Raw genomic sequence first — 27487 nt, 5'->3', positions numbered from 1 at the left:
CTCCAAGCCATAGGAACCATAAAACCTCTGGGATATTCCCTGCACATCCACCGCAAAGAATGTCCTCAAATCAAAACGATTTCCAGGTTGGTGTAAATGTTTGCCGTGTCAAACTGAACCATGTTGAACTGCTTGTATCAAACTGAACCATGTTGAACCGCTCTGGAGTGGACCTGCTAGGGATGGTTCGATCTAGTTCTACATACCCAATATAAACAGTTATGACCTTGCAATTCAACTTAGTTCAAATAAACAGAATAAAAAAATACAGCTAAAATGCATATGGTGACTGTAATGATGAAATGAGGCAAGCATGAGATCTCCTGTGCATGTTGCTCACTCTTTGACCCAAGTAGTATAATTATAAGCACTGATAACAGGGAGTCAACAGGGGTCAGGTTATGCTACCCTGGTAAACCTAGACCATCTGAGAGCAATTTAAGTTGTTAAATTCTATCAAAGTATTATATTAAAAATTTGCTTGACTGCATGTTGTATCAGGGTGAGTGTTCTATATTAGGGTGACTGCTCCACTAGAGTATATCGATCTTGCTTGACCAGTTTCTGAAAAGTAACCTCAGTAGCTATCCACTTACAGCTGAACCTGGATGGACTCTTACTATGTACACTATAAGTTGAACTAAACAGCATACAAACCCTGTTAATGGATGCTTTCAATGCATCTAAAGGTCCGACAACTCCCAGTTCAGTGACTTCAGATACAAACACCTGGTGAGGCAGCTGCTTCGCCTGCCTACACTGTAGCTACACCTCAGCCGGGAGTAGTTGAACACAATTAATACATAACTGATATTGGATCAACTATAGGTACACCTGGAAGGTGGATTTGTTGTCTGTGCGTACTGGCTAGCTCTATAAATGCTTCAAAGAATCTGCTCAAAGTGTGGTGTAAGGAGGCTTGTACTATGCACTATGCTGACTGCAGGATGAATGAAGCTATAGGTTGCCATTGGAGTATAAGTGGACTTGAAGCATTGTGCCATTGTGATTAAAATGGAGACTGGTGTTGGGTTATATAGTCTGTGTGAGGAATAGTAAACATCAGTGCTGCTCAGCATTATAACATCTCTCAAGTAGGAGACACTAAACCATTCATGTAGATTACTGCACAGCTGCCTGGACTGTGTGTGCGTGTCCGTCCTATTTATCCCTCAGAATCTGCAATCACGGATGAGGTAGTGGAGCTGGCAGTCAGGTGGCTGGTGGACATAAACGAAAGAACGAATGCAGGTTACCATGGGAGATGTGGTCAGCTGTGCTATTATTGTACCACTGCTAAGTGTCTACAGGCTACATCAATCTCGAAATTAGTAAAAAACAATGAACCACAGGCTGCATTACAAGTACATGGCAGCTTTATAGTGTCTATTCACAGCAGTGACAACTCTGGAATGGTCAAACTCAAATTGTGCCTGACTTCTTCCACAAAGCTCAAACAACTGGATTTTCCTTTTTAAAATTACTATGATGTTATATTTGACCCCATGTAGCACCATGTGTTCTAACACCTCTCCACGCGCCTTTTTCTTGTAACGCATGCGCAATGTTATTCTCCAATTATTGCCAACCCTTCTCACGTGCGTGCCTTCCCAATCTTCCCTCCAGTCATGGTGGAGCTTCGGGTTAGTCACTATCATAATACACTCATGCATGCTCAGCTGCAACATTAACCTAGTTTAACTAGTTAAACTCCATTCATCATAAAAGGCTGAAACATTGGCTGTCCACTCTTTTGTTACTATAGATTTACAGAGATACAATAAAATGGAATTTGAGGAATGTGCAAAAATGACTGGTTTTTGTTCAGCCAGTCACAATTGCTTTATAATTTTGTACTTGCTAGTTCATGACTATGGCTGTATTATAGTGCCCGTATCTATTTGCACTAGTGATTTATGCATATGTTAAAATATTGCCGTGACTGCAGTGGGACCTTAGCTATCCGGACCCCACTTATCTGGATTCTCGGTTAACCGAACTTTATTAAGGTAGTTGAAAAAACTGATATTAAAAAAATTAATGCTATTTTATACACAGTTTTAGAGATATGGATTTTCAGGCTTATAGACCATCCCTGGTCCCAAGGGGTTCGGATAACTGAGGTTCCACTGTATGAAAAATAAAGCACAGAGCGTGCGGCTGAGATGCTAATAAAGCACTCAGCGAATGCTTTAAATAATTTATGAAACTTTATAGTTGTAGTTTGCAGCCATACACTAAGAGTCATAATTAACATGCGTTGCACGAATTATTAGCAGCCTGAATGCACACAAACTAGTTTAAAAAAGTAATTAACGTGTAGTTCACCATAGCTTGGCATGGTAGGTGTTCATCGCGTATTTTGGTCACAACCCACAACCGATTCTATTGTGATACAAGGTGAAGTACTTCCGTGATATCTCCAGGACTTGTCCATCTACATTAACAAATGTAATAGCAACATTACCTTCTCCCACCCATCATTGAAATATTTAGATATGTCTATAAAACAATCCAGTGGTAGAACTCATATTGGCTGGGGTGATTGACCACTCAACACGGTGAGGGCTATCAGCCGGCTTGGGTGATTAGTCGTACTGGCGTGAGCACAGCGGGCTATTAGCTTGCACTGGATTATGTAAGTAACTGTGCTTTATTACCTACAAAGAGTGCTTTATTGTACGATTAAAGCACTCTTTGCAGTGCAATAAAGCACTCTTCATGGGCAATAAAGCACTGTTTGCCCTACAAAATGTACTTATTTAAAGTACACTTTTCCTTTGATCTTGCCCATGTCAAGCTCTATAAAACACATTCCAAGTTAGATATGTATGATTGCAGTACTATAATTACATATATTTGCAGTGATTGTTTTATTAGAGTATCTCAATTTTTCATTCAAAACGTGACAAGTTGCATTTGCTCAACTTTTAGCAAAGCAAATCCTGCATCTAGAATAGAATTTCCAGCTGGTTATTACAAGTTTTGCTAGCATAGCACTTAGTATGATGATTATGATGATGATGTTTGGTGCGAGTGGGTCTTAATAGCAGTGTACTACCCCGCCAATCGGTACCTAAAGGGCTATAATATTGGCTTCGATTTGATAGAATACTAGAGAAGTTACAATGGTATTGTATTGCAGAGTTTACTTTTAATACTCTAATAAAGTGCACATTTTTGAGGATTTCTAATAGAGCACACATAGAATGTTCTAGAACAATCTAGATTTTCTATTGGTAGATAGACCTATGAAATTATAACCTTTTACTACATTTTAGCTAGAATTTAAGTAGAAATTAAGTGAGGTGAACAACCATGATAGCAGTGGCTCAGTGGTTAGTTATTTGGGTGTTCAGTGTGGAGGTCCCTGGTTCAAACGCTGGTAAGTGTTTTTGGACATTTTTATGCACCTTTTTTATTCTGTGGTGACTGTTGTATTAGAATATATTGACCCCCAATTTACAGTTGTTTGATTTTTGCTTTGTAACTCTATAGCTGCCAATGCGATTTCTTTTAAACCACAAAAGGCTTGAGCTATGATGGTTAACCTATACACATAACTTCCACAAGCAATTTATCCTGTAGGCATGATAACAAGTTGGCCTTTTTAATGTAAATAATTGTCTGTAGCTTTATTTATCAGATTTGCACCAAACTTGGTATGTAATTATGCCGAAATACATTCTAAAAGTGCACCGAAGTTCAAGAAAATTGAGCTGTGCATTTTACAATCATTTTTGTAAAGTGTGCAAAAAGAATAATATAAACCCCCTGAGCCCCCTAAACAAAGAAAGGAAAGAAAAAAGAAGAAAGAAAAAAAATGAAGAAATTGAGCTGAACTTTGAGGGCTAATATGTCACAATTGCGTTAAGCAATCTTGCTCAAATTTGGTATGTGGGATGCTGAAGGTGGAGGGAATTTGCAGTACAAAAAATATTCAAATTCAAGAAGGGAGCACGGAGCTATGTATGTGTGAAAATCGCTTTTTCTGTATTCCTGTAAATACACTCACTGTGTGGCATGCCGGCTTTCTTGACACACTACTGTGTGTGTTGAATCTTGATATGAACCATGGATTACTTTGGCATATTGCACTTATATATACCGTTCCTCCTCAGTCATCAGTTTACTGTTGATAGGCACCTCGGCAAAATAAACTTCATCTGACTTTGGAGTTGGGGTGTATATAAAAAAGTGCAGTATACCTTGTAGCCATATTACATATAAAATAGATTGAGCGATGCATATATCTTAACCACTAGATACACATGTATGCTAGCATGTACACTTACAGTTAATCCAAAAAAATTCAAATCTATCATATTCTTATGTATGGACTGAGAAATATTAGCAGCTTCCTGACTGTTGTACATAAAGTTGACCAAACTATCATTAGTATTGTTCAGAGCTAGAGCTGCTGCCCATACTGCATCAAACATGTATGCACTATCTTCTAGCTGAGCAGACACATTGAGTCCCATCATATCAGAATATTTATGGTAATAATATGATTCATAATCGTTCCAAGTCTGTAAATTAAAAAAAAATAAAACAAAGTGAAAAAAGCAAAGCATCAATTCAACTAATAAGCCAATGAACTTTGTAAATATTGCACACGCCAATGCATGTGTCCACATTATGTATTTGTACAATTAATAGAGATAAAAAATGTAGTAAGGTAGTGTATATTTCTAATGCTCACTAGGCCAATGTTGAATAAGCACACATAGACCCATGCATTAATGCTAATTATATGGTAAAGACAAAAATTCAAGCAGCTAGCTAACACCGTCAGCATATTGTAAGGAAACAATTGTGACTGGATCTTCTTATCGCCCATGTCGATTTTTCACCAAGAACACAAAGCTACATGAATAAACTATCTAATTTTACAATCAAAATCAGCTAGACTTGAATGATCTACTTTTGCTGGCTGCTTTTCCCAAGCCCAGTGGTGATCCGTACATACAGTGTGGGGCCTTAAAAAATGAAGCTCTGATCAGCCTGGGGATGGCTGTATATGGCTGTAAAACTCTGTGGTGTTGACCTGTGTTGTGAATTTCCTGGCCCATAACTTGGCTTAATTCATCCCTATGTCTTCCTTTTCAGTTTTAAACAGTCTCGTACCCTCCTTCTGGGCCCCAACCTCCCTCCCCTTTTAGAGCTCGCCTGATACAGTCAACCTCAGTTTAAAAACTACCTAAAATAGTGGGAAACTTAGCTGTTGGCTACTTGCACAGTGGATGCTCTGGAAGGTAAGAAATTGGTGTGATTAGGTACATATAGCTTCAATCATTGGTGAGCTACAGCATGCTAAATACTTAAAACCGGCATTTCTCAATGCTTTCAAATAGATGATAAGACCGATTTTCCTAGACTGGGTCACAATTTTATTACTAAAAAGAAATTAAAAGTGAAAAGAAATTAAAAGACTGTATCCATGCACCTATAATGGACTTTTACTTTATAGCATATGAAGTACCTATTGACATGGTATGAGGTGCATACAAGTATACCATGTAGACTAGTACCACCACAGTACCACCCAGTGCCACTGCGATTGCATGTTTGTTAGAAAATTTCCTGCTGCGTATGTTGCTGTAGAGTTCCATTTACAAGGCTAAAAGGTATAGAATGAGGTAGCTAGAAGCAATGACTTTTAGTGGGTACTATCTATATTATGTTGGTTTCGTATCGGTAACTGTACGATTAGGAATAAACAGCTGTTTTGGTCACATTCTTTGAAGTGTTAAATACTGCTGTTAGGCTACACCTATTTGAAAACTTGTTGCTTGAATCTTGTTACAAGAAAAACAGGATAGTTGGTAGTTTGGATAAAAAAAGAGAAAAAGCCAGTACAGTTTACAGGCATGTCAAATACAACATACATATAGCAATTATGAAGGGTATAAGTGTAGTTAGTGACTAAATACATAGCTCAGTGAGCTATAGACAGCACTAAAAATTTGAGTTTTGACTTGAGTTTTGGTATAGCTAACATTTATCAGGGCTGGAGCACTGGCCTAGACAAATGTCAAGCTAGTGACATTTTTAGGATTTGTACGTACTCTTTCTAAGGAGTCTATGCCTATGATAAGCTTCACATTTTTAACTCTTTGAGATCAAACTTATAGAGCAATTGGCTGTTCTATTAAAGTATTGCAATCAATTACAAATTTAATTCCATGTATCTTATTTTTCCATATATAAAACCTGTGCAAAATCTGAGTTTGTCAGGCCTGAGCAACAAGTTTTCAAACAGACATAGTCTCAATAGCAACAGCTTACATACTTAATATTATGCTTATTATATTATACTCGTCTATTGGTCACTATATTAATGCTATACTATATGTGCCTTCTATTCAGTAATTTAAAAGCACATGGCAAACACTAACTATTAATAATAACTTACTATATTCCCCACATTTGGTACATCCTTGTGCTCCTCATCAATTCTGGAATAATGATCAAAGAGTAGTGAAGTCAACAAGATGTTTTCTATAGCTGCTTCTTTCACAGGATCATTGATTGTACAACTAGTGTTAGTCCACCATTTGTCATTGTACCAGGTAAAAAACAACCATGCAAACTTGGGATGAGTCAGTTGGTGTTCAAGTATCTGTACAGGTTATATGTACGTACATATATGCAGCTAATTACATAACATACAACACTACATACAAACAAGTCACTATTACATACACACTTGTATACCTCACACATCACTTTTATTGCAAATTCTTGATACATGTTTAAAAAAATAACCCGAGCTGGAGAATCCTACATCAAATTGAAAAAAATGTGCAACATACAGTATGCTCCTACTATATACATAGTACATCATGACTTTGGCTATGTATACATACCAAGAAATATTTGCATAAAAAGATTCATGCACTTATCTACCTTCAATGCATCCACAACAAATTCTACGTTCTCATCTTCTGTGTTAAATGTATGTTCTCCTATTAGCTGCAAGTTTTCTTTATTAAGATGAGATTTAATCTCTGTAGAAACCTGAAATAAAACATGGAAGAATACATATTACTTTATTAACCAAATCTTTTACACCTAATTAATAGGTCCCACTAGCCTGATTACTTTCTTCTAATAGAACATTTATTGTTACCATGTAGGAGCTGTTACTGCTGCTTTGATGGCACATTATGTTTTAAACAGCAGATACGTAGCATTAATGTTATCAATACGTCAATACATAATGCTAACATGCTAATGATTGTGGACCAAGATTTAATACATCGCAGTTGATTTTAACTTTTACTTTAGTAAGCTTACTAACTTTGTTGCTATGGCAGAAACTATATTAATTAAATAAAGTACATATACACTTACTTAGGGGTATAAGTTACTAACCTTTTTCATTGTAGCAATTTTGTTGCATGATCTCTTCAACAGCTAGCACCAACATCTATGCTAGCTTATGGTGCTTAGAAATACTCATCCATGCATCTCCCACACAATTATTTAGTGATGATTACTCATAGAATATCCTTTATTACAATGAACTACCGTAAACTTTGGTGGTAAAAAATTTGGTAAATTTGATGAATAACGTTCAATTTGCCAAAGTTTTTTTCACCAATTATTTTAGATGATCACACAAGCACATTGCATAACTAGAACTGGAGATGAAGGTCAGCTCATACCACTACACAATAAGGATCGAGCTGACTTTAGAGATCTTCGAAATGTGTCCCACAGTTGTAAGCACTACTTGGGATAGCATTTACAACTGGCTTGCTGTCTGCACGTCAGCTAGTTCATTGTCTCGCGATGGATTTGGCCAAATATTTTGATATACATGATAACCTCTGCTACTGATAAAGGAAAATACATGCAGTTGTTCTCGGCATTGCAGGAGATAGTGAAGCACGCCTTTGCTAACACGTCGTTAGATCAGTAGCTACTACAAAAGTACTGCAGCAAAAACAACGCTAGCTACCTATACACTTACTACACTACTTAACTGATGAGTTGACAACTTGTCATTATCCTTACGTACCGTACAGTAAAAACTTTGGCAGTAAAAACTTTGGCAAATATTATTTCGATCACCAAAGTTTTTCCACCAATTCTTTCAACAGAGGGGTTTCGTCACACTGTTTTACCGGCAAAGTTTTTTACTATATGGTAGTAACTATACTCAGCCTACAATTCTAAATCCAACAATAAAGTTGTGAAGTTGCACATTGCTCAATGTAATAAGTCAAAACATACCAAATCTTTGAACTGGTTGGGCATCAAAGACATAAGCGAACCACTTTCCCAGCATATTGCCTGGAAAATATCTAGACATTTCCCAGGCAATACGCTATAGTTAAACCCAAGTGGTTCCTTTAAATGCCCATGCTAAATGGGTATCCAGTAGAAAATTCTTTTGTTTACATATGGCTAGTACAAACAATTTTATGCACTACTGTAATACTGGTACCCATAATTATTGCATTCATGTTTAATTAGTATTTCAGGAAAAGATATGACAAAATCAAGAGAACCGAGGCTTGTGATAGAACACAGCATGCTTAGTATGAGTGGCGATCTAACAACAGCTTTACAACTTACAAATGTAAATATGTTCTCCGATTGTGTTATTAAAGCAACTCTAGACCATCCAAATTTCTTCATGACTGCTGTTACTCCTACAGCAACTTCTGCATCACTTGACACTGTTCTTAGGAATAGTGGAAATAACTTCTTATTAGAAAGACGAGGTGACGTAGATGCTGGTGATATCTACAAAAGCATATGATCATTTACCAGCCTCAAAATAATTATATATATACACATTTGTGAGTGTTTCAGTGAAAACCCAACTTGTTTGCACACGCATGTGTTTTGAGAAAAACCACATTAAAACAATTGCAGAATTATGCATGCTACAAAGAAAAAAATACGCAAGTATTTATTGGACCATTACTCAGAGAAGAAAGATTCAAATCCATTAAAATTATACACCATCTTATTCACCTGCTCATGGAAAGTTAGAAAATTTTTGTTTCATTTTTATAGTCCCGATGGTATGCGTGTCACATGCATTTATATATGATGCAGTAAATGTAAACAAAATTGTCGTCATTTCTTCAACTAAACTGCCTTCATACCTACGTATATGCGTAAGTGACTACAAGGCAAACATGACACCTTGGTGGATTTGCTAATCCATGGTGAACATTTTAAGCCAAATTCCAACATTGTAGACTAATAGGAACAAAATTTATGGCTGTGAATGTAAGTGCCTGTAGTTTATTTTCAGTACAGTCACTGTAAAAATCAATTTGTCTTGTTCTTCCTGCTGTCTAGCACTATAATTCCAAACTTACTGACCACAGAAGGCTGAAGTTTTAGTGATCCATTCCTTGGACACGGCAGAATATGCTGAGAAAATAAATTTAAAAAATTGGAAGTTGTGTGAACAAGTTGGGTTTTTGCTGAGGCAGTCATATTTACACAATCATGCAATCATGGTGTCTATAACTAATACACAGCACAAAGCTATATAATGCAATTATTTGAAAAGCATAAGGAATGTTAAGTTCAATTAGGGATCATAATAAAAAGCAGGAAACAAGGGAGGTCACCTACACCTGTAGATATATTACTGGACATTTAATCTCAAATTCAGTCTATATCCATGACTGTATTTGGGATCAAATGTCTACTAGTATATCTGCAGATGTAGGCCAGAAGTAATGATAAATTGGTTGATTGTTATTGTTGAATAGCCAATAGTTGCTTTCATTATAGGTGTTACAAGAGAAACAAACTTTCTTTGAAAACTGAAAGTATATTAACAATACAGATAACTAACAATTCTTGAATGCACCTATTAGCAGAGTTTTACCATGTATAGTAAAGTACATGCAGTAATAAACTCACTATAAATCATTTGACAGTGTGAGGAACAGAACTAGTATATTTTACCCTTAAAGCTACATAAAACGCATGCACCATATCCGCATAAGCCACTATATAGTGGCTATTGATATTGATTGCTCAATAACTCATATATGGAAGATCATGCAGACTTGCAATTAAGAATTTTTGAATGCTGACATTGCAAAGAATATAATGGTGGACACGTTTTACCGATTCTGATGCTCCTTTGCCAAGTTATGATGGTTTAAACACAGGAGTGTAAATTTGCATAATGTTTTACAGAAGAAGAAGAAGATATCTTTGAGGTTTGTAAACTCTGTGGACTGTAGTGCGGAAAGTTTCTATCTACAAGTTGATATGATTTACTGTGGCACTGTTCAAGCAGTATCGCTTTCAGCAAGTCCCTCAAGATTGGTCACCTTGTTGTCATCTTAACGAGCAAAACATTTGAATGAGCTGATGGCAATTCTTGCCAATTGAGGACAGATTGTCTACTGAAACCAAAAATATGGTGCTTGGCTCAGGCTTTTTACCACTGAAGTTAGATAATATATAATGCCTTAAATTTAGTCATTGAAGTGATAGGTTATGTACATGGAACTTCCTCTAGTCATGCTATAGTGTTGTAATCATTTGGACTCTTATGTAGCAAGTAAAAACCTAGCAGTATGTTATGTGTGTATCAGTGACTTGTCTACATATGAATACTTATATTGCATAGAAGCTGACAGTTTTAGGCGTGATTAAGTAGCACACTTAAACAATACAACAGTGAAATGGCCATTGTGATCAAGCCCCTCACTGCCTTAATTTGTAGAGGCTCATGATCAAATCTACTGCTTCTGATGGCTGAGGTTTTATCCTCTAAGTCCAAGCCGTAGACTTAAAAGCCAGACTAATTCTAAGCTGCTATAGTTTGTAAACCATACTACTTGCTATATAGAACTGGGAACTGCATATTGCACTGTGGTATGCCAAAAGGCACCTCTCGGGCCAAAGCGATGTCGAACAGTGAAAAAATCAAGCCCGCAGCCTTACCCATTATCAAGGTATGCTTGTCTGAAGGCATCAGTCAGTTACTGACTTACTTACTCAGTCAGTCAGTAGAAAATTCCATCAAATAAAAAAAAAATTAAAATTCTGTAGCAACTTGTTGAAAGCGTTTCGGGTTGATCTGAAAGCTTGTTTGGGCTTAGCTTTACCTAACCAATACTGCCTCATCGTCATAGGGGAAAATTGAGGCTGGTTTTTGGGTGATATTATTTCATGGGCCGTGCCTACTCCTTGTGGTCCCTACTATACAGTTACTATCGTACTGTATGATTGTACAAGACATGTGCTCATATGATGCATGTAGCCATTTTTTGCAACTATGATCTGCCATTACACAGCCCTACACATGGAGAATGAAGCTGGCCTACAACTTATCTACTTACCTTGCCTGCTGAAGGTATGGTGTGGTAATTGCAGATAATTTTCAGCACAAAAGCATTTGATATGCTACAACAAATCAACACCTTGCACTGTCAGCAAAATAGGGACACAAAGGAATACAGACTCTGCATATTAACAGGTTTTAGACAAAGGTAATGATTTCATGATGCTTGCATTGTATGTACTGTGGTGTGCCAAGAGGAGCTGTCACAGGTTGTTAGTGCTAATAGTGCAAAATCAAGCTTGGTAGTCTAAGCTGTCATTGAGTTATGCTTGTCTGAAGGCATCAGTTAGTTAGACAGTTAGTCAGTAGAAATTCCAAAGTTTGTGGTAACCTATAGATTGGAAGCATTTCGAGTAACACTGAAGGCAATTTGGGCTTGGCTTTACTTTTACCAATTCTGCCCTAGTGTTGTGAAGGAATTGTGAGGCCTATAACACCATACTGTATAAAAACAAGGAAATGAAACAGTTGCATGGCTTCAAAAGACTATGAAATCTTATACATTGCATGTGTAACCTACACACATTATAAACATTATTGAAATAATAAACACATAATATCGTATTACGTACCACACCAATGAGCAGACTTGAGAGTACAGTAGTACATGATCAGTGGTGGTGAAAAAGGAGGGGGGATAGACCTCCCTTTCCCCAACATTCAGGTGAGAGGAGAAAGGCTCCTCCAATAATTACCTTGTGCGACGTCAAAAGTGTATCACATGATTAAATATCACTGTGGTTGCCAAACTGGCATATCGCATAGTGGAAGAATTTGTTGTACATAATGTCGTACCTGAATGATTATCCTTTTGCAAAAAAATGCCACCAAATTCAATCTCATAGCACCTATTTTTTTCAAAATGTTCTAGGGGAGCACCCCCCCAAGACCCTCTTACAAAAGTAATTACTGCAACCATGAACAAGCCTCCAGCTTCCATACAAGTGTCAGCTCATGAGCCCCCCAACTTTTTTCACATGATACATAGCTAGCTAGCTACTGTACTACACAATAGGCAAATTTATAGCTATTAAAGTACTAGTTCCCATTTTTCATTCAACTTCCGTTTTTCATTTTCTTCCCAACTGTATTTAATTTCCCAGCTTGCCAGAATCCAGTCAACAGCATAGCTGAACCAAGAGACTGACTTTCTCGCTTAACTTCTAACAAAACTCGGAGTAGTGTTCAATATTAAACAGACCCAGACCTTCGTAGCTAGGTGGCTAGAACACAGAGGCGTATAAATGAATGGCTCGGTAGACAATGTACAGCCTTAATCAACTAACTGAGCTAGCTGACCTGTACGAGGTTCCAGTTGGGAGCAATCTCAGCAACAGGCTCAGTAGCGACAGAGCAATCCGAACCAATCAGCATTATCAGACCCTGACTGAATATTTGGTCAATGAAACTTCGCAGGCTAGACGCCGCTTCACACTATATGGATGTATACATTAATATTATATCATACAGTAGCTAGTTTGATACCAGTGAATTGTTGACTGTGACACTGAGCCTATACCGAAGCGACGAATCGTTGTTAACGGTATCTAACGCAAGTGATAGGGCAGGTAGAAATCCTGAGTAATCAAACCCGGCTCCTAGCTGTTGGGATATTAGAACTCCAATATGAAGTGTTTCCCTCCCATAAGCTTCTCCAGTATACAACGCCAAAGTAATGATCAATGCTTTTGTCATGAACGCCATCCGAATCTTTGCTCATGCCAACCGGCTATGGTTGGACAATAGCACTATAATTTATACGCGTGAATGCGAAACTAAGCCACGCCTTGTGTACATATTCATAGCACAGCTAACATGCCGGTAGTGCACCATGCAGCTCAGTCCCGCATGTGCGCGGGGATCGCCAAGCCCGCGGACTCTCGTACACCCGGTCGCTCGTACACTATCCTGAGAAATCCAATTAGAAATCTAGAGAGAGACCATCATTTTATTGATGAAAATTGAGTGTTAAAATAACAATAATGTGAGGTGCCACTCACGGGGCTATGTCTCAAGAGTGGGTGTGACAAGGAAAAAAAATTCCTAAATATTTCGAATTCCTGAAATATGCAATCTACAAAATCAGACGTTTTCGTTTCTATCCTGGATATAGCAGTATTATTGTACTTCACTGCCCTTGTCGAGACTCCTATCTTTTCCAGTCGTTCATGCACAAGTACAGGTGAAAACATATTGGTAAATGAAAATTGATATTGTAGCCTTGATTGTAGCTAGCTATAGAAATATTTCTAGGATCTTTTGATTCTTTTCACTCATAACTTTGACCCCCTCAATCCTCATACACTGCACTACCTCTGTCCCTGCAGCCGGTGTGTTACTGATCATTTCTCTACACACTGTTATAGACAATTATCATGTGATCTTTTTTTATCACTTTATAATTACAGTGAAACCTCACTTAGTGGCCACCTCAATAATAAGGCCACCTTGTTATAGTGGCCAGGTCCAGAAAGTCCAGATGTATCTTCCATATTATTCCATTGATTTAATTTTTGTTAATAGGGCCACCTCATTAATAAGGCCAGTGGCCACATACTGCAGGACCAAGCTGGTAAAACTAACACAATATTTCCTTAACAAAGGGGCCAGCTGAATGGACAGTCAACGTATCACTGCAAAAGTTGCTGCTCCTCAAAAGCTATGCCAATAGTTTTAGCAATGTGCTTCATCCTTTTAGCAGCCATTATGCCTCATAATCCTATCTGTGCACTATAATGAAACCTGTAGTATATGTATATAGCTGTTACAGCAACTATAGCCAGGTGTTAATTTATTGAAAACCTTGATAATAAGACCACTTTGTTTATGGCCAGATTAACGAGGCTTTCATTAATAAGGCCACCTCGCTAATAGGGCCACTTATTGTGGGTCCCAAAGGTGGCCCTATTAATGAGGTTTCACTGTACTACTTTTGGCTGTAGGCATAAGCCTACAGACCTTTAGTACACCATTTGCATTGTCATACTTGTGTTTTTGTGTGTGTGAGCTCATGCTTGTGTGTGTGTACTACAAAGCATAAAGCATTAGTAAGTATTTTGAAATACGTAAATATTGGGACTCTTGACCTGCGTGTTAAACAGAGATGATCTGCAAGTGATTGAGTGGTGTATTAGTTTATTCTCTGCAGGATAAACTAGTAGACTACAGCTGGTGGCATAAACTCATTTGAATGTTGGACTGAATTTCTGCTTTGGTAGCTACTTTTGTAACTCGTGGTAAACTGCTACAATTCATCTTGTGAACCTGAGTGTCACATGGTTATAGGTCTCAACATTGTTATCAGTTGGCTGGTACGGGTACCTCTAATTCTCATGCAAATACTAACTTAGTTTCGTCAACACAGACTGTATTTTTTCTTCTGTCATTTGCAATTGGTTGGAAAAAAGGTCTGCTGACGAGACTAATACTCACTATTCAAAATAATAATACTACTGGCAGTATAACACTCCAGGGCTGCTACACAGCTATCATTACACATCTATAGCTATAGCTAGTCATTGCATTACTTGTAGCTAATGGTATTGTGGTACATAACTGTATACAGAATCTTGCAATTGGCTACAATTGATTGAGTCACCAAAATGTCAACAGTAGAATTGTAGTGTAGTTAGGTATAGTGTTTCACCAATCATCTGTGTAGCTATAATTGTAAATTATAAACTAATATAAACATGTGAATGTACACGTGTTAGTGTATAATTAGACAAGCTATATACAGTATCATATTGGACTGTGCCGTGTTACTATACTATATATTAGGTTCTTGCATACATAGCTAGCTACATGTGTACAAACTTTAAAACAACAGAATTATTTTATATCTGGCCAGAATCAATCTAGTGTGTTGTGCGAACAAACTGTTAGCTAGTATGTAGAGTTTTGAACATGGTCTTTACGAACCACAATGGAGGAAAACTGAAGGTATGTATATACACTTCATGTGTCGATTTCTTAAAGTTGCATCAATACGTATAGCTCATATATAGCTATCACCATATAGAAATTAAAAGCTAATATGATGTTGAATAGCTACTGTGTAGATGTGCACCATGCACAGGTTCTATGAAAACAATCTTCAGCAGGAAAGATGATTGCCATTCCTGTATCATGATTTCCTAGGGTTTTATAATGCGTGACTTCTATAGTAATCATAATGAAACATGTGTCGTTAGCTAGCTTAACTGAATATGGATGGACAAGTTGAATTAAATAAGTACATATTGCCATGCAGGCAAGTTGCTGTTTTGCGAAACCTTTAATAGTAACTACTCTATACATCAGGCAAGATATAACATTAGACAAGATCACCATTCTTTGGGAATACTTCTTGTAACATGATTCCCTGGGTGATGTACAGAGGACAGAGAACATATAGAGTGTTAAGAAAGTTTTACACTGTTTAGAAATTAAGGTATACATTTCATGTAGAGTAATGTATCATATTTCCTTATGGTCTGAACCACACATACTGACAGTTTGTAGCTTCACGGTTTACCTGTGACAAATTATGAAATCTACTAGCTGTCTATTCTGGGGACTCTTGGGACAAAGTTTCCCCACTTCAGTAGACAAATGTAATTCATATTTTGGGGAGTTTTAGATTATCAGTTTATACTTGGTTATGTATTTAGTGACTCAATTATATAGTTTTTACTGTATTATATGTTGGCTGAACTAGCCAATTATAAGGTATGCAACACTGTACTATTCACCATTACTACCATACAATGTGTAGCTATATAGCACCACTGAAATCTGAAATACATTCTATTCACAAGCAGCATAACTATGAGCATGCTTCAGTGAGATATAGAGATTGTTATCATATTCATTATCTGTTGGCTAAGGTCATACATATTATAGTTGGTAAAGGGATTTTCAGCATCATGAATAATTGGTGGGAAATATGCATCCCATCCTACACACAAGGTGCATTCCCTTGAGCCATAGAAATATTGTGGGCCACATGAATATTATTAAAATCTTCAAAAGAACCTCAGCAGTCTTGACCTCTATATAAGGCCACTCCAAATAAATTCTCTGTTTCCCGTCCACCGCCCGCATCTGGTTACTGCCAACTCTAAATATTCCATTATTCCGTATTCTTCCATTTATTCTTGCATACTGATAGACTCAGTAAACGCTATCTTGAAACAGTGTCAGCTCACGTGTCAGCAGTGCTATCAAGTCAGCACAAACGTCGCGTTTGTGTTATTTTTGCAACTTACTAAGGAAGGAACAAGCTTAAGCATGCTTTTATGCAGCCGTTTTGGCTGTTCCAGGCAAATAATGGCTTGAAAGGCTAGCCAATCTTATAATGAAATAATGGAAATGGACCGCCCGCCCACATGCGAATATTCCAGTGTCCAGGACGGGAAACAGAGAATTTATTTGGAGTGGCCTAAGCAACTGAGTAAATAATCTTTAGCCAACTAAATACATAGAACTATACCGTAGGCAGACAAATTTTCGTGGAAAAATATTTTCGTGGTTGGTCTGAGACCCCTAAAATATTTTAAACGAATTTTTTTATTACGAAAATTTTGCTACTGTACCTCAATTATACAGCTACGATCCAGCTACAAAGGTTATTAAAATGGCTGTTGATATTTAGCCGATCATTGCAATTTTTAAAAAAAAACTTGGAAAAAATCGTGACACAAAAAAGCACAGTACTTCTTATTGTTGCTTCAGTTATGTCCAGCATATAGGCCTTTTGTGCTGGGGGTAGTAGGCGGGAATAATAATAAATCTTGTGATTATAATGCATTATTTAAAGGTGTATAGTATTTAAAAGTGTATAGCTAGTTAACATCGTATCGCCCTTGATCTCCATACGCAAATATTATTGGGGGTACAGGTAAGGAGGCAAAGCCTGTAAAAACCTGATCTAAACAATCAAACTACTACAAAAATAACTATACAATATCATACTGGTAATCATAATAAAATCTATCTAGATGTGTCTTAAACAAATTGGTTGAATGAACATTAACTGAGTCATATGGGAGTCCATTCCAATCATTTATAATTCGCCGGTGCCTATAAACAGCTGGCATTATTTACAGTCCAGTGCTTCGTTTCAGTTTTGGTTGCTGTAACTCCCGAGCTTTGCCTCTTAGCGTCTGAGTCAGCTTGAGTCTCTTGGTCAGCAAGTAATTAATTCTGGTGCCACGCCCTGCTCTTCGCGATCTATTATTATTATTATTGTATAATGTACAAACCTCAATCACGAGTATAATGTACATGATTAGTTAACAAACTAAACGTTAATAAACTTAATCACATGTAACTATAATACTAAAGATTAAAAAGTATCAATATTATCAGTTTCCACGAGGTGATCAGGTAGGTGATTCCATAGTCTAATTGCTCTAGGGAAGAATGATTGCATGTAGGAATCAATTCTTGAGGGTAAATGTAGGTATTTCCTGCTACTATACTACGGGTGGTGCTTGGGACTTTATGAAGGATATGATCATAAGGGATATCTACATACCGATTAATGATTTTGTGAAACATAGCTAACTAAGATTGAGTCATCTCTTCGCTTTTCTAATGATTTCTAATCAAGTTCATTTAACATTGTTGTAACACTAGAATGTCGAGAATAATCATTGAATACAAACCTAGCAGCCTTCCTTTGAATCATCCCTAATTGGTGGATGTTATAAGTGGGGTGACCAGATGACTGCGGCATATTCACAGATGGGGCGGATATATGTTTGATAGCATTTAGTTTTGATGGATTGTGTACACTGACCAAAGTTCCTTCGAAAAAATGACAGGACAGAATTAGCTCGGCCAATGATTCCTGATATGTGTGGACCAAGATAGGTTACCTGAGATTGTTAGACCAAGGTACTTTGCTGATTGCACTCTCTGTATTTCATAGTCATTCAACTTATAGTGATACATGAGAGGGGAAGACTTGTTAATAACTATGAGATATTCACATTTAGTTAAGTTAAAAGGCATTTGCCAGATTGTGGACCAGTGAGCTAGCTTGTTCAGATCATTTTGTAGGGCTTGATGATCACTACGATCCTTGATGCTCCTATACATCAGGACATCATCAGCATAAAGCTTAACTACAGAGTCAATGCTGCGAGGTAGATCATTAATGAATAGTAGGAAAAGTAAAGGACCTAGAACTGACCCTTGAAGAACACCAGAAGTTACTGGGGTCAAGTCACTAAGCTTATTCTCAATAACAACTTGTTGAGTTCTACCAACTAGAAATTGCTTAATCCACTCTAGGTCATAGTAGTCCAGTTTATGGAGTAGTCTATTGTGAGGCACTTTATCAAAGGCCTTTGAGAAGTCTAGAAAAAGAACATTAACCTGTTCTCCAGAGTTAAGACGGGTGGCTAGGTCATGCATCGTTGTGATCAACTGTTTCGCATGAGTGACTCTTTCTAAATCCATGTTGAGAATCACACAAATTCCATTATTCTCAAGGTGTTTATATACTGAACTATATATTATGTGCTCAAAGATCTTGCATGGAATGCTTGTCAGAGATATCGGTCTGTAATTAACAGGATTTTTGCGTGATCCTTTCTTAAAGACAGGAGTAATGTGGGCAGTTTTCCAATCACTAGGGAGATGTTGTTGGTGCAGTGATGCCTTAAATATTAATGTGAGTAGTGGAGCCATATTGTATGCAGTCTCTTTTAATAAGCGAGCTGGAATTTCATCGGGACCATGGGCTTTATGGCTCTGTAAATCAGCTAACAAACAAGCAACACCCTCCATGGTTATGTCTTCTGTGCCGATGGAACTGTATGGGGAAGTCCCTAGGTCCGGTAGAGTAGAGACATCCTCCTCAATATGAACTGATAAAAATTGTGCGTTGATAGCATCAGCCTTCTCTTGTGAATCACTTACTGTTAGCCCATTAACATCCAGTGGTGGAATACTCACTTGGTCACGTTTTTTGTACTTCACATAGGACCATAGATTCTTGTAACCTCTGCCAGAGTCAGGATTACATAAGGTAGATCACATTCAACACACACAGCCTCGTGATCACTTATTCCAGGTATAACTTTGACATCAGATATAAGAGCTGGATGATTTGTAAGGAAAATATCTAATATGTGATTATGTCTAGTTGGTTATAGATTCATCTGTGTAAAGCCGTGGCTTGTGAGTAGGTCTATAGAAAGATGTTACATAGTGAGAGTGGGTAATTAGTACCGCTGATGGTGTTGTCAGCCCAGTTTATATTTGGTAGATTAAGGTCACCACCAAACCATATAGTGGAGTTCTTGTAATTATTTGCAATGTAATTGATAGAGTCAGTGAGATTTTCCATATATACATGATCATTGTATGGGGGACGGTATACAGATATTATGACAAGTGGGGGGCCACGGGGTGACTGAACTTCACAGACCACTAGTTCACATTCTGTGACAATTTCAATGGGTTTGCATTGAATATTAGATCTACATGCTATAAATACCCCGCCGTATCCACTGTCTCTATCCTTTCTAAATATTGTAAAGTTAGGGGGGAAGACTTCATTGTTTAATGCAGAATTCAGTAACCATGATTCAGTCCCAATGATAAAATCAGGGTTGTGTTCAGAAACTAAGTAAGAGAAAGAATCTTTCTTAGAAAATAGACTTTGACAATTAATTATAATCAATTTTCTACTAGTTAAATTATCAGTACAAGGAGCCTGACTTAGGCCCTTCGCACTATTACTCCATTTTTTTTTTTTTATCTTGTATATCTTGTTGTCTTTGTTCATTTCAGCCAATTTCAGCCAATTTCTGTCTGTCTTTCTTTTGTTCTAAAGGAGTTAGATCAGGTGGCAAATTTTTTTTGAATATATGTAGGGTTTTTACTATTTCTCAGTTTGTAGCAGTTGCACAGGATGGTGGATTTTTCTTGAACTGTAGAAACAGAAACTTTGAGGAGCCTGGGTCTATCAGACTTTTCCCCCAATAGGACTACATTAGAAATTGTAGGGTTAAAATCAAGGTATTGATGCAATAAGCCATTAACTGTACTAATATCGTCTGCTTTTCCTTCAGGACCCCTCTGCTTTGCTGATTCAGGCACATTGTGGAATATTAGATTTAGCTTTCTCCTGTCTCGTTCTCTCTGCTCATCTACAACACCAATGGTGATGGTAGTTACTGACTCGCTTGTAAGCGAACTAGTAGTATCAGTTAAGACACCTTCCTCTAATTCCATCGTTGGACTTTCTTTATGTAATCCGTCTAGCTGACTTTTCAGTGTCACGAGCTGGGTGCTATTGGAGGTGATGTCTTTTGCTAAGGCGTCAACTTTAGCACTGAGGTCAGAAAAAGTAACTTGGTGTTGCTTGCTTGATTCCTTAAGTTGACACTCAGCTGATTGTTCTTTGCTATTTGCTGGACTTGATCAGAGAGTCTGTCAAACTTATTAATTAGGTTTAGCTCAAATGATTTTAAGCTTTTATCAATAGTGGAGTTAACTTCATCAGTTTTGTCAGAGGCAGCTAAAGCACCAGGCAATTTGCAAAAGCATGGTGTACAAAAATATACAACATTGTGGGGAGATTCGCTAATATACAATATTGGTCATCACTTATCTTAACACAACTCCTGTGCTTCAGACGCTCACACCAAACACATTCTAGCTAGTCACCATTGCATCAGTCACTGAATTTTCGCACGATGTACACACGTTCGATTCTGGTTTGGTTGGCGATGTAGATTCTCCTCTAGGTCTTTTGAAGGGCAACATGATGTGCTACAGCTCCGTGGATAGCCTGTTACAACAAACGGCTCTTTAATTGAAAAAAGTCTTGCCTTTCCAGGTACCGTTTGCGGCTACGCGAGTTTGAAATGCTGCACCACGGTACCAGGTATCTTGTTTGTGATTTTCCAGACAGTTCTTGTTATAGTAAATAGGACTACTTCTCTGCCGCAAATTACACTACCACGATCACGTGATTTTAATTTTATTTATTTTTATTTCCAGCTACACGGCTGCAGAGGCCGGGTACATCACAGAAAGTGTATCTACAAATAAACCAAAGAAAGATAACTTTTTGAGATACAGTACTAAAAAAAGTTCGAGTAAAAATATTTTCGTGGGCTGTCTGCACCCACGAAAATATTTTTACTCGAAAATTTCTGAAACGAGAATATTCAGTTTTACATGAAAATTTCTCTGCCTACGGCGAGGCCTACGGTATACGATTGTGTAAATCATCCAAGCTTTATCATTGATATATAGTGACTTTTCAAACGGTAATAAAGTGCTAGTATCGTATAGCTAGCCTAAATATTTTGAGGGGCAATATTTTTGAGGTTGAGCAATGCAAAAATAAAAATTTCTCAGATTTGAAAACAATCCCATATGTAATATATGGGGTTCTATTTTAACTGTGAACTCCAAAAAACTCGAAATTTTCTCCCTAAAAATATTTAGGCTATACAGCAATATAGTGAAACCTGTCTCTGGTCATCATAGGGACAACTTTTCGGATTTCATTAAGGAGGTGACTACATTATGCAAGTTACTTTGTACATAGTTGGCACATGTGGGGATTTTTATAATGGCCAGCTGCAGTTTAGACAGGTGACCTCTTTCCTGATTAGACAGGTTTCACTGCATTGGTTGCACAGCACCAAGAAAGAGTAGCTATGTAGTCTCCAATATGTGTTAAATTGGTACTCTGTGATGTGTACACTGGATATATACTGTTTTGAGGAAATGTGCATTGGTAGTTAAATTCAGTCAATTACATTAAATCAACACTTTCATAAACTTCTGCCTACTTCAAAGTGGTGATCGTTTAACTTATACTTGTAAATACAGTCTGACTAGCTTTCAATTTTTGTCCTACTGGTAGGATAGTATAACTATAGTTAAACAAGCTGTCATTTTGCTTTGACTAGAGTTCATTAGATATGGTTTGTGTTGCTACTGTCCTGTTGATCTGCCCTCTTAATAGAATTCAGGATTGGATTGCAAGAAGGCCCTGGATGGTTTAGCAATTCAGCGACATGCTAGTGACATTCACTATATGGGCGCAAAGAGGCAAACAAGACTAAGCCATACTGTTGTTTTATGTAATCTATTCAACAATTCCATGTTTGAGAGGAGCTGGCCCTTGTTAAGTGGTTTCAGTGTTAGGATAAAACAACATGGCCTTACCCAATGTTTGTGAGACTGGAGCCAAAACACTGAAAGTTTTTTGTTTTGCATCCTGGTCAGCATCATTTTCTGGATGTAGTTACTATGCCCGCGTGGATAAATATTGTACCCATTCTGAATAAGTTTAGTAGCACTGTTGCTGCTGATAGAGAATTATGTGAGATGACAAACAAAGTGGTGAAAGATCCTAAGTTAATATCTCACATGACCAACAAAGGGATAAAATGGAATTTCAACCCTCCTTATGCTCCACACTTTGGCGGTGTATTTGAGACAATGATCAAAGCTGCAAGACGAGCTATAATGGCAATATTGAGTAAAGCAGATGTTACTGATGAAGAGTTAATGACTGCCTTCACAGGAGCAGAAGCCTTAACAAACTCCAGACCACTTACATACCAGTCAGCTAATCCAAATGATGATGTGCCAATTACCCCTAACCACTTTCTACATGGTCAAATTGGGGGAACATTCGCATCAGAAGCTCCAAATGAAGTAGATTATAATCCAAAGAAGCGATGGAGGAGACTACAAGAACTTAACCAGACATTTTTGGCATCGTTGGTTGAAGGAATGGGTACCTAGTTTAAGCCCAAGAAAAAAGTGGTTTGACATCAGAAGCAATTTGAAAATTGCAGATGTAGTCTTGATGATTTCACCTGATAGTCCTCGTGCTCACTGGCCACTTGCAAGAATATTTGAAGTACACACTGGCAAAGATGGATTTATTCGATCAGCTAAAGTTAAAGTTGGCACTAAAGAATAGGTGAGACCGATAGTTAAGCTTTGTCCACTGGAGTTGAGCTCATCCACATGTCATTGATTTACATAGAACTTCTACAAATTTAAGAGATTTTTACGGATAAATACAGATATCTAAACTAAAAATTACTGTGAAGGTGTGCATTTTATCATTTTGTTGTGTGGAACATGACAAGGAGGAGGAAATGGAGAAGAGAAAAATAAACTGTAACCTGTGAAATAATAAACATTTTCGAAAGGTGCATGATAACAATATGGAACAAGGTTAATTAAAGATAGTTCTAGAACTGACCTATAGTTATAGTATAAAGAGACAGACTCTTTATTTTATTGTTACTGGTGCACTTTTTGCTGTTGCTGTTTAATACTTTGCTGTATGTGCTGATTTGCTTAAAGAATTAATTGCTAATCTGTCAGTAACTTAGTAGAGAAAGAGACTCAGTACGTATAGACAGTTGTGTAGTCTCAGGACCACTCACTTAGCGGCCACCTCTTTAACAAGACCATGCACCTCGTTATGTTGGCCACCTCTAGTAGGTCCCAAATACAGCTAAGGCCACTCCAAATAAATTCTCTGTTTCCCGTCCACCGCCCACATCCGGTTACTGCCAGCTCTAAATATTCCATTATTCCGTATTCTTCCATTATTTTCCGGTTATTCTTGCATACTGATAGGCTCAGTGAAAGCTATCTTGAAACAGTGTCAGCAGTGCAATCAAGTCAGCACAAACTTCACGTTTGTGCTATTTTTGCAACTTAAAAAGGAAGGAACAAGCTTAAGCATGCTTTTATGCAGCCTTTTTGACAGTGCCAGGCAAATAATGGCTTGAAAAACTAGCCAATCTTATAATGAAATAATGGAAATGGACCGCCCGCCCGCATGCAAATATGCCTGAGTCCAGGCAGGGCCGCCCAGAGAAATTAAGGGGCCCAGGGCAAAGAGTTAAAGTGGGGCTCTTGACCCAAATGTAAGTTGTAAGGTGAAGACCAAAAAAAAAAAGGTCACAACCTGCTGGCAATGACAATAACTACCCATCACCAACCATATCTCCTTATCTATAAGCTTGCTACACTGCTCCTCTGAAGAATACTGTGACTGCTCTATTAGAGTATTTAGATCTGACTGCTCTATTAGAGTATATCGATCTTTTAAACAGGTATTCAGGGGGCCCTTCATGGGGCCTCCTGGGGCCCCTTTCAGGCTGGGGCCCGGGGAAAAATGCCCCAGTTGCCCCCCCTCCCCCTGTGGGCGGCCCTGAGTCCAGGATGGGAAACAGAGAATTTATTTGGGGTGGCCTAAGCAGTACTTTATGACCAGTGTTGGGAGTAACGCGTTACATAATATTATTACTTTTGTGGCAACTAAGTAATATAACGAAATACGCTATAAAAATAGGTAATATAACTCAAGTTACTTTACTTACAAATGTAACGCGTTACCTAAGTAATATAGTTTCTGTAACGAGTCTAATATTACGTAATATTATTACTACAAGTAACGAAGTTACTAGTAACGCCTAACCACAACGAAGTAATGAAGCCTACTGAATGAAGCTTATTCACCAGCTTCTTACTTATAATCAAGATTTGCACATTGTCCAACCACGCAATCATGTCACGTGATAAGGTGGCAGTTTCACACGTGACAGCTTAAGGCTGTGGACACAAAGTAATATAATATGTAATATTATTATAGTTACTTTATTTTATGGGTAATATGTAACTAACTAAATGGTTCAGTTAATGCAAGTAATGTGTATTATGTAACTAGTTACTTTAAAAAAGTATCTTGCCCAACACTGCTGGTTCTTTAAAATTACTTAACATGGTCACTGATCTATGTACACCATTTAGAGCACTCAGATGTAATATTGACCTTCAAAAACATCTCACTGTAAGATTGAGCAAACATTATTTCTCCAGGTCACCTGTGTCTTGGCCTGGGTGTGCCCCACCCCTTGTCAGCTTCTGGATCCACCCCTGTAACTATTAGACCATATAGAGTCTGAAAAAAGCTGAAATGTTGAAATTAGGGACCCGCCGATTATGCTCATAATTTTACCTATTATGCTATGCTGCACTGCTCAAAAATTCACCTATTATGCTTAAATTAATGCTCAATATTTACCTATTATGCTCGATTATGCTCAATGTTCATGCCTTAGTTAGGGCCCGCAATCCGAAAAATCAACTTCTACAAATCAATCCCCCTACCATTGTGGGATGTTCATTGTAGTATCCCATTGCTTGATCCACCATGAAACCGGAGGTACGATTGTTGTCTTCACAGAAATATTGTTTTCAGTATCTCGCAAGATGCAAAATTTATTTTTAAAATTTCGTGCCCCACACAAAGGACCGGATGAAACTTGCTACTTAGCCAAATCGTATCCAGAGTTATTGTAGTTGAAAAGTACGCACATAAATAAGTAAATGATTTGCTGGGTGCCCGGCACAGGGTTGCTTTCTTTGAAAAAACAGACAAAGAGATGCGAAGTTTCGAATTCAAACTGCCCTACCACCCAGGGCAAGAGAAGCCAACTCTTCCTCATAGTGTTTCGATACGGTTGGGTGCATAGTCTGTCTATGCTGTTAGTTTGGAAAGGATCTGAGACTTCTCACCATCTGGGTGACGAGCGTAAAAATTTTCTGTAGCATTAAAGAATTTCTAGCCATTTCCAGCACTTCAGCAGCCACAACAATCATCAATTATAAACTAAAATTATGGCAAAAGATGTCCCTGAACGTTTGGTAGCAGCGGTTGTCAATTATTATTTCATCCACGGCTTCCACGCCTCGCTCTAAGCTATGCATCAAGGGAGGCAACAAAATCGTCCAAATTTGACTTCACCTCTCACGCTCCACAGCAGCTTCAAATCTCCACTAGATCACCCTACATCACCATTATGCTACAAAACACCCAAAAACAAACCGAAAAAAGCACAAAATCTTTCATTTTTGGTTCGAGCTGGGTGGAGCTCCTGGTGAGCTGCTGGTATACTGCATCATATGAAATTACAGAAACACCAACTACTACTACCACCAAACGTTTTGATCCATCATTTATCATCATTTTAAACAAAATTAAGTGACCAGTGTGGCATCAGAAGTATTGGAAAGCACTTTGGTACCATTGAGAGAATCCCTTGAAATGACGCACGAAAATTTTGACGCTCTTCACCCAGATGGTGAGAAGTCTCAGATCCATTCCAGACTAACAGCATAGACAGACTATGCATTCAACCTTATCACGTCACCATGAGGAAGAGTTGGCTTTTCTTGTCTTGGCTGGTAGGGAAGTTTGAATTCAAAAATTTGTGTTTGGCTTTCTGCTTTTTGAGAGAAAGCAACCCTGTGCCGGGAACAGTGTTGGGCAAGTTACTTTGTAAAAGTAACTAGTTACATATTACATATCACTTGGAACTGAACTATTTAGTTACAGTTACATATTACCCATAAAATAAAGTAACTGTAATAATATTACATATTATATTACTTTGTGTCCACAGTCTTAAGCTGTCACGTGTGAAACTACCACCTTATCACGTGACATGATTGCGTTTGTTGGACAATATGCAAATCTTGGTTATAAGTAAGAAGCTGATGAATAAGCTCCATTCAGTAGGCCTCGTTACTTCGTTGTGGCTAGGCGTTACTCAGAGGATAACTAACGAGATTAGTAATTTCGTTACTTGTAGTAATAATATTACGTAATATTAGACTCGTTACAGTAACTATATTACTTAGGTAACGCGTTACATTTGTAAGTAAAGTAGCTTGCGTTATATTACCTGTTTTTATAGCGTATTTCGTTATATTACTTTGTTATCACAAAAGTAATAATATTACGTAAATAAGTAACGCGTTACTCCCAACACTGGCCGGGAACCCAGCCAATCATTTGCTTATTACTGTGCGTACTTTTTAACTACATTAACTCTAGCTAAGCAGCAAGTTCTATCCTGTTCTTTGTGTGGAGCACGAAATTTAAAAAATAATTTTTGCATCTCACGAAATACTAAAATCGATATTTCTGTGAAGACAACAATCGTGCCTCCGGTTTCATGGTGGATCTAGCAATGGGATACCACAATGAACATCCCACAATGGTAGGGGGATCGATTTGTAAAAGTTGATTTTTCGGATTGCGGACCCTACCTTAGTTCATATGCTTTGCTACTAGTTTAACACCGTATAGAA

At 37.7% G+C, this 27487-nt stretch overlaps 2 protein-coding genes across 2 annotated transcripts in view; one reads left to right on the top strand and one right to left on the bottom strand.

Annotated features, from left to right (window-relative positions):
- Positions 1–13114, bottom strand: part of LOC136251088 (gamma-aminobutyric acid type B receptor subunit 2-like) — a 34532-nt gene extending 21418 nt beyond the window's left edge. The window contains exons 1-7 of the mRNA XM_066043465.1: positions 12827–13114; positions 12641–12775; positions 8590–8760; positions 6913–7023; positions 6721–6786; positions 6419–6625; positions 4296–4532 (exon numbers count right to left, since the gene is read on the bottom strand). Of these exons, the coding sequence (XP_065899537.1) occupies positions 4296–4532; positions 6419–6625; positions 6721–6786; positions 6913–7023; positions 8590–8760; positions 12641–12775; positions 12827–13045 (1146 nt within the window). The 5' untranslated portion in view covers positions 13046–13114. The remainder of the gene's footprint in view (positions 1–4295; positions 4533–6418; positions 6626–6720; positions 6787–6912; positions 7024–8589; positions 8761–12640; positions 12776–12826) is intronic.
- Positions 13115–22609: 9495 nt separating this feature from the next.
- On the top strand, positions 22610–23110 carry LOC136248527 (uncharacterized). The gene has a single exon (XM_066040301.1). It carries the CDS (start codon positions 22610–22612, stop codon positions 23108–23110), a length of 501 nt encoding a protein of 166 aa, XP_065896373.1.
- The last annotated feature ends 4377 nt before the right edge of the window (positions 23111–27487 follow it).

Source organism: Dysidea avara, chromosome 3, assembly GCF_963678975.1.
Source record: "Dysidea avara chromosome 3, odDysAvar1.4, whole genome shotgun sequence".
In the NCBI taxonomy this organism is placed as follows: domain Eukaryota; kingdom Metazoa; phylum Porifera; class Demospongiae; order Dictyoceratida; family Dysideidae; genus Dysidea; species Dysidea avara.
The sequence above is the reverse complement of the archived record's forward strand: the minus strand, read 5'-3'. Positions and strand labels throughout refer to the sequence as shown.